This window comes from Nymphalis io, chromosome 2, assembly GCF_905147045.1.
Source record: "Nymphalis io chromosome 2, ilAglIoxx1.1, whole genome shotgun sequence".
NCBI lineage: Eukaryota > Metazoa > Arthropoda > Insecta > Lepidoptera > Nymphalidae > Nymphalis > Nymphalis io.
Window position 1 is genome coordinate 11,119,436 of NC_065889.1, and position 16,371 is coordinate 11,135,806.

At 34.5% G+C, this 16,371-nt stretch overlaps 2 protein-coding genes across 2 annotated transcripts; one reads left to right on the plus strand and one right to left on the minus strand.

Annotated features, from left to right (window-relative positions):
• The first annotated feature begins 1,487 nt into the window (after nucleotides 1-1,487).
• On the plus strand, nucleotides 1,488-7,910 carry LOC126775006 (gustatory receptor for sugar taste 64a-like). Its single transcript, XM_050496720.1, has 9 exons — nucleotides 1,488-1,556; nucleotides 1,850-2,036; nucleotides 2,578-2,790; nucleotides 3,053-3,157; nucleotides 4,004-4,197; nucleotides 4,501-4,664; nucleotides 5,251-5,419; nucleotides 6,983-7,072; nucleotides 7,818-7,910. Exons 1-9 carry the CDS (start codon nucleotides 1,488-1,490, stop codon nucleotides 7,908-7,910), a joined length of 1,284 nt encoding a protein of 427 aa, XP_050352677.1.
• Nucleotides 7,911-10,718: 2,808 nt separating this feature from the next.
• LOC126773586 (gustatory receptor for sugar taste 64e-like) lies at nucleotides 10,719-15,928 on the minus strand. Its single transcript, XM_050494557.1, has 10 exons — nucleotides 15,816-15,928; nucleotides 15,009-15,133; nucleotides 14,023-14,202; nucleotides 13,456-13,601; nucleotides 12,961-13,083; nucleotides 12,437-12,591; nucleotides 12,147-12,191; nucleotides 11,583-11,745; nucleotides 11,011-11,100; nucleotides 10,719-10,828 (listed from the first exon to the last, which is right to left on the minus strand). Exons 1-10 carry the CDS (start codon nucleotides 15,896-15,898, stop codon nucleotides 10,727-10,729), a joined length of 1,212 nt encoding a protein of 403 aa, XP_050350514.1. The 5' UTR covers nucleotides 15,899-15,928; the 3' UTR covers nucleotides 10,719-10,726.
• Between the last annotated feature and the right edge of the window lie 443 nt (nucleotides 15,929-16,371).

Below are 16,371 nucleotides of genomic sequence, written 5' to 3' on the forward strand. Positions count from 1 at the left end.
CAAGCATACTCCGGCTTTCGCTTTGAAGGATTCTTCAAGCGTGTAGCCGGGATAATTAAGGTAGCTGGTATCGGCAGGACGGAGTATTTGTGTCTCCGTGAGAAACAACATTGCTGGCCGTGCTGTCTCGAGTTGGTGGTGGACAGCGTTGAGGTTAGCGTGGAGTCCACGGATGTTAGAGAACTCGACCTCAAACAGCGAGGGTATGGTGGGGGTGTGCACCGCTGTACGACCGTTATTTCTGTTATGTTGCGCTATCATTTGGGAAAAAAAAATGGAAAAGAGACGTGAAACGAGCGAGGTATTGGCACGATAGGGATGGGCAAAGTGTGGAGGCGTGTTTCCCCAAGTGGTTGCCAAAAGGTAAAATACACTGACCCGCCGGACGGAAGGGCCCCCGAACCCCCCCGGAAGTGGCCGCCGGAACCCCACCTTCCGGTCACCAACCGGCACGACGGTCCACCCCGAGATTATGGCCTGGTGGCCTGGTGGGGCAGCCATCGCGGCAATACTCGCTCGGGCACTGACTGTACGCTGGCTGACCTCGAAACGCGGCTGCAAGCCACTTCACGAGTTTTTCACCATGAGTACGGTGGTAACAAGCCAGGCGGATGTTTAACATCCTACCACCAGAATTACTACTACAGCCACGTACTGTAATTATAACTGTTTCCATATAATATAAAACTAATTTTATTTCATTCCAGGCATATATAAGTCACCTATACTATTTGTAAATAAATTGTACCTAAATAAAACTGTTTGTGTTTTAAATTTGTTATTGTATTGAAATTAAATATTTCAATACAATAACAAATTTCTAGAAACGAAAAGATAATATCAACTAATCGCTTCAATAGATAATTATTTGTTTATTGATTGTTTTCATTTACGATTGAATTTTTAAACGATATGTCGCGTGGTAACTTTCAACTAATATCACTTCAATGACTTGCAACTCATTAAAACGAGTTCAATATGTTGTTTGAATTTTGCAAAACGTTTTAAATGTTATACTATTTTTGGGCCATGATATTTATTATCTCTCTTAATAAATAAATAAGACTGATATACTTGCTTTTCCATCTATTACTTTATACATCGCAAAGAGAAAGCTTTGTTAGCTTGTTCTAATTGTAAAGTCAGATGTAACGAATAAAAGCAACAGACCTAGATTCCTAATACCTTGCAAAAGTAAAGTCGGATTAAAAGTTTTGTATTTCCTCTTTAGGAAGTAGAGGTTAATTTAAACTTAGCGTGATGTAATAAGCAACAGTCAATGGTTCAACTCTATAATAATACGTTTCAAGCAAACATTACAAGCAGAATGCATTGGACATTTCGTTATAATTTGTTCAAAACATATTTTGTTACATTTCCTTTAATAATTTGAGTCTTCATCATCTACTTGTCCTTAAACCATCTATGGTATTTGTGATTTATTCGTTCGCTAGTTTGGTAAATCAAGTGCCTACTGGATTTTCAAAATGTCTAAAGATAAAAAGATAAATATAAATCATAATGATCGTACACTTCTACAACATCCGTATTATGATGTAAGGTCTTAATTAATATATTATATTTATTAATTAAAATTTGGAAAACGTTGTAGCAAGTTGAATTTTTGGAAAAATTTATATTCAGAAATATATAAATAATAATATAGAAAGACTGGTTGGTTTGAGGGTTATTTACCTAATCGTAAATGGTCAAGACTGCTCATATAAATTGACATTGTCATAAATATTGATCTTTCACTCTGAAGTTCAAATATACTTATAGTTATATAATTTCATATTAAATTAATATAATAATATTATATATTTCGTATTATGGTATACATTTACAGGAGTTCCTGCAAACAATGACAAATATGATTCATTGGTTGCGATGGGTTGGAGTAGCTGGATCAGAAGGAATTCTTTGGAAATTATGGGGATTTGTGTTATTATGTCTTCTCCTAGCCGTAGAAGGAGAGGCTATCTGGAAGGTCGTGAAGGCACTTGCTGGGTGGGCCATCGATATGCGTGGACATAGTATGTATATAACATTATTCCTTTCACATTGATATTTTATACAAAATTAAAAGAATTAGTAGAAGGTAATATCCAACTTAGATAAATTGGTGGTGGTAATGTGCGGTTGAATAGTCAGGAAAACAAACAAAATCACTTTCGCATTTATAGTATTAATAAGGATAAGGATAGCATGCTCGGTGACGAAAGCTTTCATGACGATACAAGTGTGCCATTAATTATTCTTGCTCGTATATATCCGTCAGTATGTGCGCTAATTTTTGAATAAGCGAAAAAATCTCCTCAACAGATGAGGAAAACTCTGACCAAAGCCATGAAAAATATGTTTATTACATTGTGCTAGGAAGAAGTCTTAAAATATTGCTTTTATTACTACTTTCCTTTAAACAATTTCAAGATCATCCTTTAATTTCCAAAAAGTCTAAATATATTGTAGTAATTACTTTAATATAGGTGTACCCAAAATTTATTGGCATAAAAAATGAATTTATACCCGGAGGATCTACCTCAAGTTTTTTATTCTACAATTAAATAATTACAGGAAGTGTTACCGCAAGATTAGCAGGAACGATGTTTTATTCCGCATCATTATTATGTTTGATACAATGCTGGAGGTTATCCTGTTCTTGGAAAGATATTTCAAAATACTGGGCGTCAATAGAATGGACATTAAGCATACAGTATGTACCGAGGGATAAGTATATACGGACCAGAATGTATAAAACTGTTATCTTTGTTGCTGCACTTTCTTCGGGTAGGTCTTTAAAATCACATTTCTTAGCAAACTACTTGCTTTATATAAAATTGATACACTATATGAGATTGACCTTCTGTTTCACGCTTGTGAGATAAATAATCTTGTGTGTAGTTGTCTAGTCTCTATTGAAAATGACCGCCATTGCGAATTTCAGTCAGGCTGATCATCTTCTGTACAAATTGATTATACCAAAGTTATTAATTTTTTGATGAAACAGTGTAATGACATACTATTTAAAGGAATTGCTTTTTGTTTTTAGTTGAACATCTTCTCGACATTATATCGTCCTTTGATTTTAATTGTCAGCTTTCGCTGTGTTTTCGAACGTTTATATTAAAATCGCATGGATTTTTAATTTTAGAACGTGAGTGTTACTTTTATAATATATTTTTTTAAAGTCGTTACCCAATTTATTTAGAAGTTTGAGAGTTTTAAGGATTAAGATTATCCTTTACAGCTAAAGTAATACAAATGAAATTGTTCCACTGCTAAACAAAGTACACCAGCCCCTCTTGGTGGAAAGATTTGGATATCATTCCGCCACGCTGCTCCAATGTGAGCAAGAAGACACGTGTAGCAGAATTTCAAACGAGACACGCTGGTTCTCCAAACGATAATTTTCTTCATCGCTGACATTACAATGTGTGTCATGAGTTGCTTAACATTTTTATTTTAAAAATAAACTATAAGTGGTTGTTTTAGGTCATCACTCGTATGATGTAATAAACAACAATATAATATGCCCTTGCAAGGGTATGTAAATGCTCACTATCGTTGTTGAGCAAGCAAGCAATGAAGTATAATTTGTTTTTAAGCTTATTATATTTGTTGTATTTCAAATAGCCCGAACAATTTATTATTCTGTTTTTTTTTTTTTTTTTTAATATAGATTCTACATATTTAAATCCATATAAGCATTGTACGTTATAGTTTTTTTTAATATTGACATATAAAGTCATATTTACCGTTGGTAAGCAAAACAGCAATACTTGGTATTGGTTGTGTTCCGGTTTGAAGGGTGAGTGAGCCAGTGTAATCACAGCCATAAGGGACATAACATTTTAGTTCCCAAGGTTGGTGGCGCATTGTTGATGTAAGCGATGGTTAACATTTCTTACAATGTCAATGTCTATGGACATTGATGACCACTTACCATCAGGTGGCCCAGATGCTCGTCCGCCTGCCTATACTATATAAAAAAAATCCACAGACGAATACTCCGACTGGATTGCAGTTTTCGTCTTTATCACGAGTATAATAGCAACAGTTCTGTGGAACCTACGTGACTTAATAATCATTCTAACTAGCATGGGCTTATCAGCAAGATATAAAAGACTAAATGAAGGCGTTAAAGTAGTTACGAGTAAAAACAATAAAGTAGAAATATGGAATAAAGTAAACAATGTAAGTGGAAATATTGCAAATCAATTTTGATTTTAAGTTATGAAAATGAAATGAAATGTCATATACAAAAAATTATAAAATAACAGGCTGTTTATATACCTCTTCTGGACAAAAGCCTCCTCTCCTCTCAGTTGATGGATAGACATGGTACAGAATTTCATTCAACAAGTAGAGTTATTCTTCACCACTGAGCACGTGATGAATTATAGACTCAAATTAAGCATGTGAAATTAAAGAGGCGATTCTCTTACCCTAGTAACAGTGCTATACAAATAGTAGTACATATAATTGGTTAAATTTCAGGATGGAGAATACTTAAAGGTGTATATGTGGAGGAAAATTCGAGAAGCATATGCGAAACAGTCGATGTTGGTTAGAAAAGTTGACAACTCATTGGGAACATTAATTCTGTTGTCAGCGTTTTTCAATTTTTATTTTATTTGCTTGCAATTGTTTTTGAGGATCACGTGAGTATTGATTTTGTGTGCTTGTAAATCGATCCATTTGTTTCAGATAATATTTTAACAATTATAAAAAGATGATTTCACTTGGTTTATGCACAGTAAATGATTATTGTTTCGCGTTCATTCAAAGTCTAAGATGTAAAAATCACAAAAAATTGATTTAATGGGTTCATAGGACTTCTATCGACAATGTAGCAGCATTTTTTTTAAAAAAAATCAGTTAATATGATTAATTTTTGAGGATAAGATTTTACACAGTAGAATTTAGATTAGTATTTATTAAATAAAAATGATATTATACCAATTTGATTCATCAACTCTAAACTACTGTCTACCGTAATATTGCGTTCTTTAACACTACATATTATGTTGCTTCAACTACTCAAAAAATATTAACATATATTAAGTTCTGATAAATTGAGAATCAAGTCGTGATAATACTATATTATCATTTGAACGAGACACAAAAGTCCAGGTATTGTCCAACAACTGTAAGAAATTTTGATTAATGTTCTCTTGATCAATTTCGCCACTAATCCAACGAGGCAGTCGATGATAACTGTACATTGTCAAATTCTTTTCCTTTTAGGCCCAGTAGTTCAGCTGTATCGGTGAATCAAATATATCATACCGTGTCTTTATCTTGGGTCTGTATTCGAACTGGTTACACGGTGCTGGCTGCGGCTGAAGTAAATAAATGTTCAACACTGGCTTTACCATATTTGTATGAATGTTCTGCTCAGTATTATAACGTAGAGGTAGTTATTGCTTTAAGCGATTTTTCTATACTGTGTAAAAAAATCTTACTGGATGGGAAGGTAAATGTACATTACTCCGAGATAGTACCTTACCTAGGTGGTAGTAGAGGTGCCAATAGAGAATGGCTTTGTGCAAGCCATTCTCTATTGGCACCTCTACTATCACCACCACCCACACATCACGTATTCTACCCCAAACAGCAGAACTTATTATTGTTATGTTACGGTATGAATGGCAAGTGTCAGTGTAACTACGTCACAAGGAACATAACATCTTGTCTCAATTTTGATTCCCCACGGCAATGAAAAGAATGATTAATTAATATTTCTAACAATGCCAAATGTCCACGGGCCATTTTTAGGCTGCCTACTTTAAATTAAAAATAAATACGGGAGTTTGCGAATCAACTGTCAAATAAGAAAAATCATTTGATTGTGAAACAATACATCACTAACTAGAAATGAAATATGAACAACAACGTGACTACAAAATAAACCTAACGTTTCTAAAAGTTTTGTTAAGCTTCGAAACCGATCGCTCAATGTCGTACTGTGCGTCAGTCATATGTTGGTGAGTGAATGTAATGTAGCCGTTTTATTAAAGATTTCTTGATTTATAGGTATTTCTGTTACATTAAAATTTAAGCGCATAATAATAATAATAATATCCTGGGACATTTTTCACACACGGCCATCTGATCCCAAATTAAGCTTGTACAGAACTTGTGCTATGGAAACCAGATAACTGATATGCTACATATACTATTTTTGTTTTGTAAATACATACTTACATAGATAATTACACCCAGACTCAGGCCAAACAGACATGTTCATGCACACAAATATTTGTCCTGGGTGGGAATCGAACCCACAACCTTCGGCGTGAAAGGCAAACTTCCACAAACCACGCCAAACGGCTCGTCAAAATATTTAAATATATTTTAGATATCGTAATTGAATTGTTAAAAAATTAACTTTTCAACTTTAATTATCGTTTAAATACGAAAATAATAATTTTTGTAAACACTATTAAATAAAAAGTCATTTTTAATAACTCAACGTTCAAGACGCCTTTATCTCACGTGTACAGTACAGTGCATTTACCTAAAATGATTTTCAACTTTAAGTTATTCTTGTGCTATATGGAACATGTGTTTACAGTTAAGTTCGCCAAATTAAAATATACCGACCACAGTGGAGTAGTTTAGACGAATTAGACTTTGTACGTCCGTAATGTGGCTTTTGAGCAATATGAAGTTAATGGACTTTTATATCAAAGGTTATTAAACAAAACTTACGTCAGCTAGTGTCGATTGTACTTCGGTAAATGGATAGATTCTTTATATAAATAACTCTATAACTACGCGCTAACAAATAGTTTCACACCCTCCTTCCTCAAACATTAATTCATTGATTTTCGCTAACAACCGAAAACAATGTGACCTTGGATTAGTACGTTTTGTCAGTTACTCCATAACTCAAACCTCCTCCAATACATACACAAGCAAATACCTTTAAATTTAAATAAGAAATCATTTTAAAAATAAAATGTAATTATTTCAGATAGAAAGGCTACAGAAACAGCTAAGCAAGGATTACGTCGCGTTAACTGGGATGGGATTTTTCTATTTAAATAGAACTTTTGTACTGCAGGTAATATCAAAACGGAATAGTTTTAATAATATCCTTGGTTAAGAAAACATGAAGTAAGGATAAATATAAAAACATTCATCTAAAGATTAATTACAGCACGAGTTTGCAGCATCTATTTGCAGTTTTTTTTCTTTCAAGCAATCAAACCTCCACGGACGTTGTGTCCCTGCCTTTGGTATATATTTTCTATAGTTTAGATTTAAGTAGTTTTTGAAGCGCATGGTTGGATTTACGAGCTGCATCACAATCTCACTTTTATGCTGTTTACATCCTTGTTGCGACCTTTTGGGGCTGATACACGCGCAGTCCATCCGGTAGTGATAGCGTTGACAAAGTCACGTCAATGCTCGCGAGACGTTACATGTTTATTTGTGTAGATTTTTGTTCGGGATTTGTTACTATGTATTGTATTGCTTAACATATTTTTGATTGTACGATTATTTCAGTGATCAGATGAATAATGAGTGGTAAGAGGTAGCATTTTTAAAAGACAATCACCCGAAATAATTCTGCCACTTAAGCATACATACAATCCCAAACATACATATAATAGACATGATGTGGTAAAACCATAATTACCATTTTGTCTTTGCCAGAGTCAAATATTTAGTATTCAGAATTTCTTTGCTGACGCTCCTTCACTCAAGTACTGTCAATTGACTTTGACAAAGTTTTATCTCATTCTGATAGCTCGCGAACTTTTTTTAATTCATATACAGGCGAATGTGTATTGAACCATTTTCAGATGGCGGGTGCAGTGGTGACCTTTGTATTGGTGTTAATTCAATACGACGACTCGGAAACTGTTACTCCAACAAATTCAACGCTGATCGGATGAAATATGAACGTAAAAATTGAATTTATAAAAAAATACACGAATAAACAAAATTATTACTTTTAATTGGATGCTGTGTCCCTTGTAGGTACCATAACAGTGAGCATTGCTGCTTGGCGGTAGAATATATGATGAGTGGATTATATGAATTAAAGAAAATGAAATTATAATTTTAATTGGATTTGTTGATTTTTAATTGATTAAACCGTAGATTATAGTATCATTATTTTATTATAGTTATATCGTGTTAGTATGGTATATTCAAGAAATATTTTTTTTAATTAGAATTGTTTATATATATGTATAAACGTTATTCAAAAGTTTGATTCGACAAGCTTCTCTTTTTTATTTAATGTAGATAGGCAGACTAGTAAATAGACCACCTTTTTTCCTTCATAAAGTGGTAACCTTCATAAAGGTACCTAGGTCCCATGGGAGTGAAACCGGGCTATGTGGGATTCTTACCCACTAAAACAACTGCGATGGCCGTCCTCAGCACGGGTCGGAGCTGCGGGATCGTGTTGATATAACGCATCCGCTGCCTCTCTCGTGCTTTGCTCCGCTCGTGACTCGGTGGAGCTCTCCTCACGGGGCGAAGCTAATCTCACCCCCCCCGCGCTCCTCGCTCGTGCGTACGGTAGCGCGAAGCTATACCGGCTGCCGTCCTCCTCAGGGCCGTCTGAAATAGGACACATGAGGCCCCCACCTCACGAATCCACTACCCCAGGGTTACGCCCTATCTTTTAAGCTCCGGGCGTCTGAGCTGTGGAAGGGATGAAACGACGCCGTCGTCGTCTCCGCTGAGCAGGATCGGCCCTTCCTCGTTCCTACTCCACCGTCTCCTTCTGGATCATGACGGTTTCACAGCAGGAGAATACGGCCCTCCACGCCGATTCCCTGCGAAGCATCGCTGACACGATTGCTCGCAGTTACAGTTCTAGTCCGACTTCACGGACCAGGATCTCCCTCTCCGTACTCCACGCGGGGCACGCCTCCAACGTATGCTGAGCGGTATCCCGGTCCGACACAGTGGTGACACATCGCCGTCGATTCGCACCGTATTCTCCAAACAACCGTGACCGATCATAACCAGTCGGAAGGTGACTCGTCGCATTCGCCTCATCTAGGCTTCGAAGGCTGGCAAGATTACTCCGACGACGCGTTTGCGCGCGTACCGTTCTTCACAGATACGGTCGCGCTACGTCGCAAGAGCCCTCCGGTATTCCTACCGCTTCAACGCCTCGAGCGCACTCGAAGAGGGCGCGCTTTCCCTTTTTTGGCGGAGGATGCGGGTCTGTTGATAGATCCTCGCGTCCATATCATATCGGAAAGCGCGCTAGGAAGTAAATATATACCTTATCGTAAGTCAACATCACCCATAGATATTGAATTTTTTCAGGTGTTGTGTTAAAAAAGTAGCCTATGATCTTTCTTTGCTACATACCAAATTTCATCAAAATCAGCTTAATCATGGCTATCCCGTGAAAGTAATAACAAACAGACAGACGACTCTCTAAGGTTTTCTTTAAATTTTCAGTCTAGTTGTAGTTTCAAGCGGAACTTTGTGCGAACTTCTCGAGAACATGTTCGCTATGAAAATATTACGGAGTAAAAGCAATTTAAATTTAAGTTCTCAAGACTAGCGATAACATCTTTTATATTTTCGTGTTCATTTTGTTTTCGAATTAAAAACTTGAAAAAAATGGCCAAACGCCATTATTTAATTAATCCTTACTTTTTGTAAGGATAAAATATAATAATAGGAAAGTACACTATAGGCTTACCTTTCCACATAAAAAGGTCATATTTTGATTTTAAATTATTAAACAGATGTATATGCATTTTTTTTAAAATTATTATGCTATATTATTACTGTAATTAATAAGCCTTCGAATTTTAAATAAAATACAAGTACAACTTAATTACATTTTAATTGATATGTACGAGTGCCTAATTTGGTAAACTTTCTGAAGAAACTTTTTTTTTAAGTTGTGGTAGGTAGACAAACTGTCAATTTTCACTTGATAGTGTGTTGTCATTACTACCCAATGGCATCGCATTGTATTTGTGTTGTATTGGCATTGTAAGAAATAATACCAACCAACTGGGAACTAAGATGCTATGTCCCTTCTACCCCTACAGTAAGCATTGCTGCTTGGCGGTAGAATATATGATGAGTGGATGGTACCTACCTAGTTATAAGAATTAAAGAAAATGAAATAATAATTAAATTTTAATTATATATTGAGCTCTTAATACAGATACATTATTCATACAGTAAAACATAATTTTATTTTTTATCGACTTCGAATATAATATTAAATATATTTATATATAATAAAAGTATAAGAAAAAAACAGCGCATACAGCGCAACATCGCTTTTTTTTTTCTTTCTATATTTTATCAAACGCTGAAGTCGTCATTAAATATTTTTCGATTATTAGCCATTTAATAAGAAGAATACTTAGATATTTTTAAGATACAATAGTAACCTAAATAAATAAATACATTAAAGGCCGACTTAGGGTGCAATTTACGTTGTCACGGTAGTATGCGAAAGCGATCCCGTGGCGCTCCACGTTAAGGCGGAAAGGGTACCTCTGGTTTTTTAGTGGGTATTCCGAAGTTTGGGGCGCACTCGGCGCCTTGGACAACGGCGAACCCCATATACCCCCCATTGTTCCCGTGGGGGAAACGCGTAACGCATTTTTCCAGCGATAATAAAAAAAAGGGTGCAATGTACGTAATGTTTGAGTGAAACGATCCTGATGCAAAAAGTTTTTACTGCTGTACAAAGCTTTGACTTTATCTTTTAATTTTAATTTTTATAGGCAAGGTCATCTTGCAGTGGCGCGACAGTTGGTGTGATTCCAGTAAACTGAAGCAGGACAAGTTCGTAAGTGACAATGGTTCCGGCTATCTGAGAACAGAAAAATACGTTTTATGATAAAACCATTTTCCATGTTCACTTATTTCAGAACATTTCTTTGTATTTGAAAAAGAAAATTCAATAAAACACTTTAATTGACAGATCTGATTAATCACGAGTGTAATTTTTAAAAATATTAAAAAAAAACTATTCTATAAATTGCGATTTCTTACAGCTAAAACTATTCCACGTTTAACTTTGAAGAATTGTAGACCAGTCAGAGCGACTGTATCACCATGGACCTGCTCAATAAATCTTTGCACCTGAAATAAAGTAAATATATGCTTCGACTTACTTAATGACCTTTACACGCGGCTTAGAAGCTATAAAATAAGGAAATTCCTTAGGTCTTTCTCCAATAATCAAGGATTTTCATACAAACTTTCATCCACTTTATCATCTCACCTTAGTTTATGTATTGTTATGTAGTTTGTATGTATTTTAAAATAAAATTATTTGAACATTTAACATCGTAATTTGTAGTACTACGGTATAACGAACACCTAATGAATAGAAATAGTCGTTAGATATCTTGCATAGGATAGTTAAGCATGTAATCAAGTTCGACGTTTAAATATATTCTATCAATATAAATAATCATATAATGATTTTTATTTAATAATCGTTTCGAAGCATTTGAGTTTCGTTTTAAACTTAAAAAAAAATTATGATAATTAAATAATACTATTCTAAATATTCATATTACTTGTACTTGTGTTGTAAATATTTATATTACGTGGGTTACCTCAACACAATAAACTGCAGACGGCACTTCATACAGAGCATATGCTGGCTGGCGACTGGCTGTGTGGACTTGAGCCGCTACGAGAGAAACGGCCATTGACCTCATGACGAGAAAAACGAAGGAATACGTGAAGTACAATGTTTGCTCGTAACCTTGTAACGGTCTAAAAATGTCATCAAAACAGAAATGTATATTGCTTTTTTTTGACTCACATCTTAACTTGCTGTGCAGCTTAATAATAATGGCAGTAGCATTGCATGGAATTTAAGCGAAATATTCAATTGTTTACGTTTTATTGGCATTTTACTTTTAATTGTGCAAGTAAGCTTTATGCAACACTAATAAAAAATACTTTAAAATTAGGTGAAGGAGCATGATTATTATATTAAAATATCCTTATATATATTTATACATTTTATAATAAATAGATTCGTTACAATGTTTAATGAATAAGTATGATTAACCATTTTATTTTTTATTTTTCAAAACAATTATCATTTCGGTATGAAATATATTTCAGTTCTGATTAATTACTTTATTCATTATTTAAAAAAAATACGTTACCTTTTATCTGGATTGTGACAACTGGGGACAGCTTTTATGCCGTTCCTGAAGAAAAGATATTATATTAGCGTGATAGTATTAAGATTACTAATTTGAAATATTTTTTTATACATTATTGCAACTAGCCTCAGTACAAAATTAGTCTCGCTATTCAGTAGCGCGTAAAAAAAACATTTTATTGATTAATGACCATGATAATGATTGGCGGTATATAAATAATTTAAAAAAATATTTCAACGGTTTTTGTAGGCTAACCGCATAAAATAGTGATTAAATTTTTGTATACTTACGCAAACGTATGCAACAGTTGCATACAGATGAATACGAGGTTATTCGCGAACGCTATAAATATGATGCTTCCTATAACCTCGTCAACACGTCTTACGAGATCCGTTGCCCTGTTGTAATCCTCACGGACGCTTCGCCAGAAAGTCGTCGGGACATACTGAAATTGAAGTATTTTCTACACTGAAGTTCACATGCCAGTTCCCTCACGATTTTACCACAATTAAAAAAACAAAACTAAGATTCAGGCATTTCAAGTGGGCGTCCACTAGATAATTGCAGCTCTTTAGTTAATTACAGGCACAAGGGACATAACATCTTAGTTCCCAAGGTTGGTGGCGCATTGGTGATGTAAGCGATGGTTAACATTTCTTACAATGCCAATGTCTAAGGGCGTTTGGTGACCACTTACCATCAGGTGGTCCATATGCTCGTCCGCCTTCCTATTCTATATTAAAAAAAAAGTTTTATAATTTAAATGTAATTGTTTTCATAACTTTGTCTTAAACAAAAATTTTCTCCTACGTACCTTTCCTCTGACGGCGGCAATTTTTTTATTAACTTGCTCCAGCCTTGACGTCAAATAAAAACTGATAGTTATAATGAAAATATCCCCAAAATTCCAATTCAAGGTACATAGAATGTTTAGAATCTATAATATAAAAATAAATAAATTAAAAATTGGCGCCTGTTGAATACATCCATGAAAATGCGGAAGAACAAGTAACTATCCATTCTAATATGGACACATGTGACCCTGTCTGTCTGTTTGTTACCCCACTGTGCCTGTAATTACACTGGCTCACTCACCCTTCAAACCGGAACACAACTATACCAAGTACTGCTGTTTTGCGGTAGAATATCTGATGAGTGGGTGGTACCTACCCAGACGAGCTTGCACAAAGCTCTACCACCAGTAAAGCACGCTAACGATGACAGCATTCGTAATAAACATATTTTTTGATCTTTGAAATAGTAATATTTAATATATTAAAAATAATATATTTAATATATAAAAATTGACCTGTGTTATGAAGCCTAGTAAAAAAGTATATTCCACGTGTAGATTTATCCAAGGAAAACTATGTTCGATAAATGACTCGTAGACTTTACCGGGTTGACAGTCTGTGGCCATAACGAAACCAGCGAATTCTGCTAGTCCATGTTCAACTAAAATGAATATTTATTATTATTACAATAGCCTGCCCGTCCCTACTTAGTATGTGTAAAATTTATACAAAGTTACTCATTTACCCCCTTCAATTTGAAATTTCCAAAACCCTCCCATAATGGATGCCCAATTTATAAAATAAACCTATGTTCCAAAGTTTAGGCTTTTAGTCTCAGGTGATGTGCTATTTTAATACGTATATCGCAAATCACTCTCTTATATCTCACGATCGTGCTCTACGATGAATTTTGAATTTGTCAATTGTCCTACAGAACAGCTCTACTGTAACTCCTTAATTAGTCATCTAGTCCAATTCTTGCCATGTTATATAGCTTAAATAATATGTCTTTGAGTCAATTTTATATTGTTTTTGTAAAAAAAATTGAATCAGAAATATATTACGCATTAAAAAAAACTCACAAGCAGACATGATGAGAATCACGATACATGACACATTGCATTTCTTCACAAGCGTTGAATCACTGACAGGGTTCGCTGCTTCGATTCTCGATATGTACTGGCATAGTTTAGGCCACTTTTTCGCTACGCGTAAGAATAGAACTGTCATAATCGTATTGGAAGTATAAAAAACCAGAGTAGCTGAAAAAAAAAGTTTTTGACACAAAACATATTTAAACAATTCTATTAGAAATTTTAATTGCGACGGTAAATAATGTTAAGTGGTCACCAATATCTATAGGCATTGGCACTGAAAGAAATATTACCCATTCCTGAAATCACAAATGCGCCATCAACTTTGGGATCTAAGATGTTATATCCGTTCAGAAGTCAACGATACTAAATATTGCTATTAGGCGGTATATTATATGTCGAGTGAAAGATCTACTATTGAGTTAAGATAGTTCAGTTATGAATAAATCATGAAAAAATTCAAATACAATAAAGTGTTTCTAAGTTTCTTAGTGTGCTAATTTTTAAGAAATAATCTGAGAAATTATATTAAATTAAACACCCGCGTTGGAAACCGTGAGCAGTATTGATGAGAAAGCCAGGTGGACCGATAACCTTAAGAAGATGGCGGGTACCGACGGGATGCGGAAGGCGGAGGACCGGGAGCATTGGCGCACTTTTGGAGAGGCCTATGTTCAGCAGTGGACTACTTTTGTGGCTGTTGTTTGAAATAACCAAGACAATGAAATGCGGTAAATGGTAATTCCTTAGCTGTGCGAATAATCTATTGCTTAGTAATTGTTATGACGTCTAAAGGCGTTTACTTCTCCCAGAAAGTTTTACGGAGATTCGTATCATGTAACGAACAATACTTACTAACAAAACCCAATAATAAGTGTAAGGTGTTTTCGATATTTATTTTTTTCTGTATATAATGTGATGTGTGTGCAAATAATGTTTTTATCTATCAATTTATCTAACTATTATTTGCTTACAATTTGATGTCACTGAAGTTCCAGTCTCGTTAAAATATTTGATTAAAAAAAAACATTCCAAGAAAATCGTCTGTCCAGCGATTGCTATTAAGGTGTAAACACAGCGCCCGGAACAGTATGTAAACCTGAAATTAAAATATACAAAATGAATATTAATTTCAAATCATGTAATACGCCTCTTGTTTTGATTCCAAAATCATGTTCATAACGATTTAACTAGTTAAATATAGATAAGATCACTTATATAGTAAATCTGACCTCACTTACTGGGTTTTAAGCTCCCTTAAGGTCAGATACTTCCTAAGGACTTGCCGGTGAAATCTAGGTTAAGTAAATAAGACGATACTTATATTATGCGGAGATAACGCTTTGAAGAAAAGAAAATCAACTTTAATGAGCAAAATGTAGCTATTTAAATGTACAGTTAATTATTCTTTCATAAAGGGTTTTTAAGATGTATCACCTTTATAATGATTATTATGATAATAATCAAGATCTCGGGATTCCAAGCTGAGATGGTCCAGAGACTATAACACTTCACGTATTGACTGAAGATTACGGGTTCAAATCCGGGGAAGACCTACTGAATTTTAATGATGAATTATAAAGCTACTGAATTTTTTTAACCCTCTACGATGCTTATTTCATCTGCGGCTAATGAAAATATCGTGAGGAAACCTGCATGTGTTGAATAAAAATGTGCCAAAGATATATCCATATAAATCGCATCGCAAATAATACTTGCAAGTTTTTTAACTGTCTTTGTGCAAAGTTCAAATATTATTAAATATTTTAAATTCAACTGACCTTAATTTTGAACTATCAATATCACAAATTCCGAGTACTGGATTAAGGCCAAAGCATTGTCCAATGATGAGGGTCAGCCGCATAGCCCTTTGGAAAGTTGCTCGTTGTTCTTTATATTGTCCTTCTGATGGGAATGTATTCGCTGGTGTTTTTACGGTAACTGGTAACCATATAATTTTCAGATTGAAATTTATTTAAAAATATAATTACTATTACGTATAAACAGGTGATGGAAAACTGTAGAACACTAGAGTCTTAACAAAAATCGAAATAAACTAAAAAATTCAGTAAAAAGATATGGTTAAACAGTTACAAGTACCGACAAAAGTAAGCATATCATATTCGTTCTCATTACATGTCTATATTACTACAGCGAAAATAACTCATTTTTGAATAAAACAATGAATATATTAGGTTCTTATCTTAGAGATGAATTTGCAAGCGTTAGGAATTATTTAATTAAAGAAACTATTACTTACAAGAGATTTGTTTGTTTTTCCCAGATTTGTGAATATTTGGGAAATGCATTTTGTATCAAAATTTATGACGACATTTC

Coding starts and splice junctions, on each gene's coding strand:
- LOC126775006 (XM_050496720.1), top strand. CDS start 1,488: ATGTCTAAAGATAAAAAGATAAATATAAATCATAATGATCGTACACTT. Junction 4,198..4,500: donor TATGGAATAAAGTAAACAAT/GTAAGTGGAAAT, acceptor GTTAAATTTCAG/GATGGAGAATACTTAAAGGT. Junction 4,665..5,250: donor CAATTGTTTTTGAGGATCAC/GTGAGTATTGAT, acceptor TTTTCCTTTTAG/GCCCAGTAGTTCAGCTGTAT.
- LOC126773586 (XM_050494557.1), bottom strand. CDS start 15,898: ATGCGGCTGACCCTCATCATTGGACAATGCTTTGGCCTTAATCCAGTA. Junction 13,602..14,022: donor GATTCTCATCATGTCTGCTT/GTGAGTTTTTTT, acceptor TATTCATTTTAG/TTGAACATGGACTAGCAGAA. Junction 12,192..12,436: donor CAACTGTTGCATACGTTTGC/GTAAGTATACAA, acceptor TCTTTTCTTCAG/GAACGGCATAAAAGCTGTCC.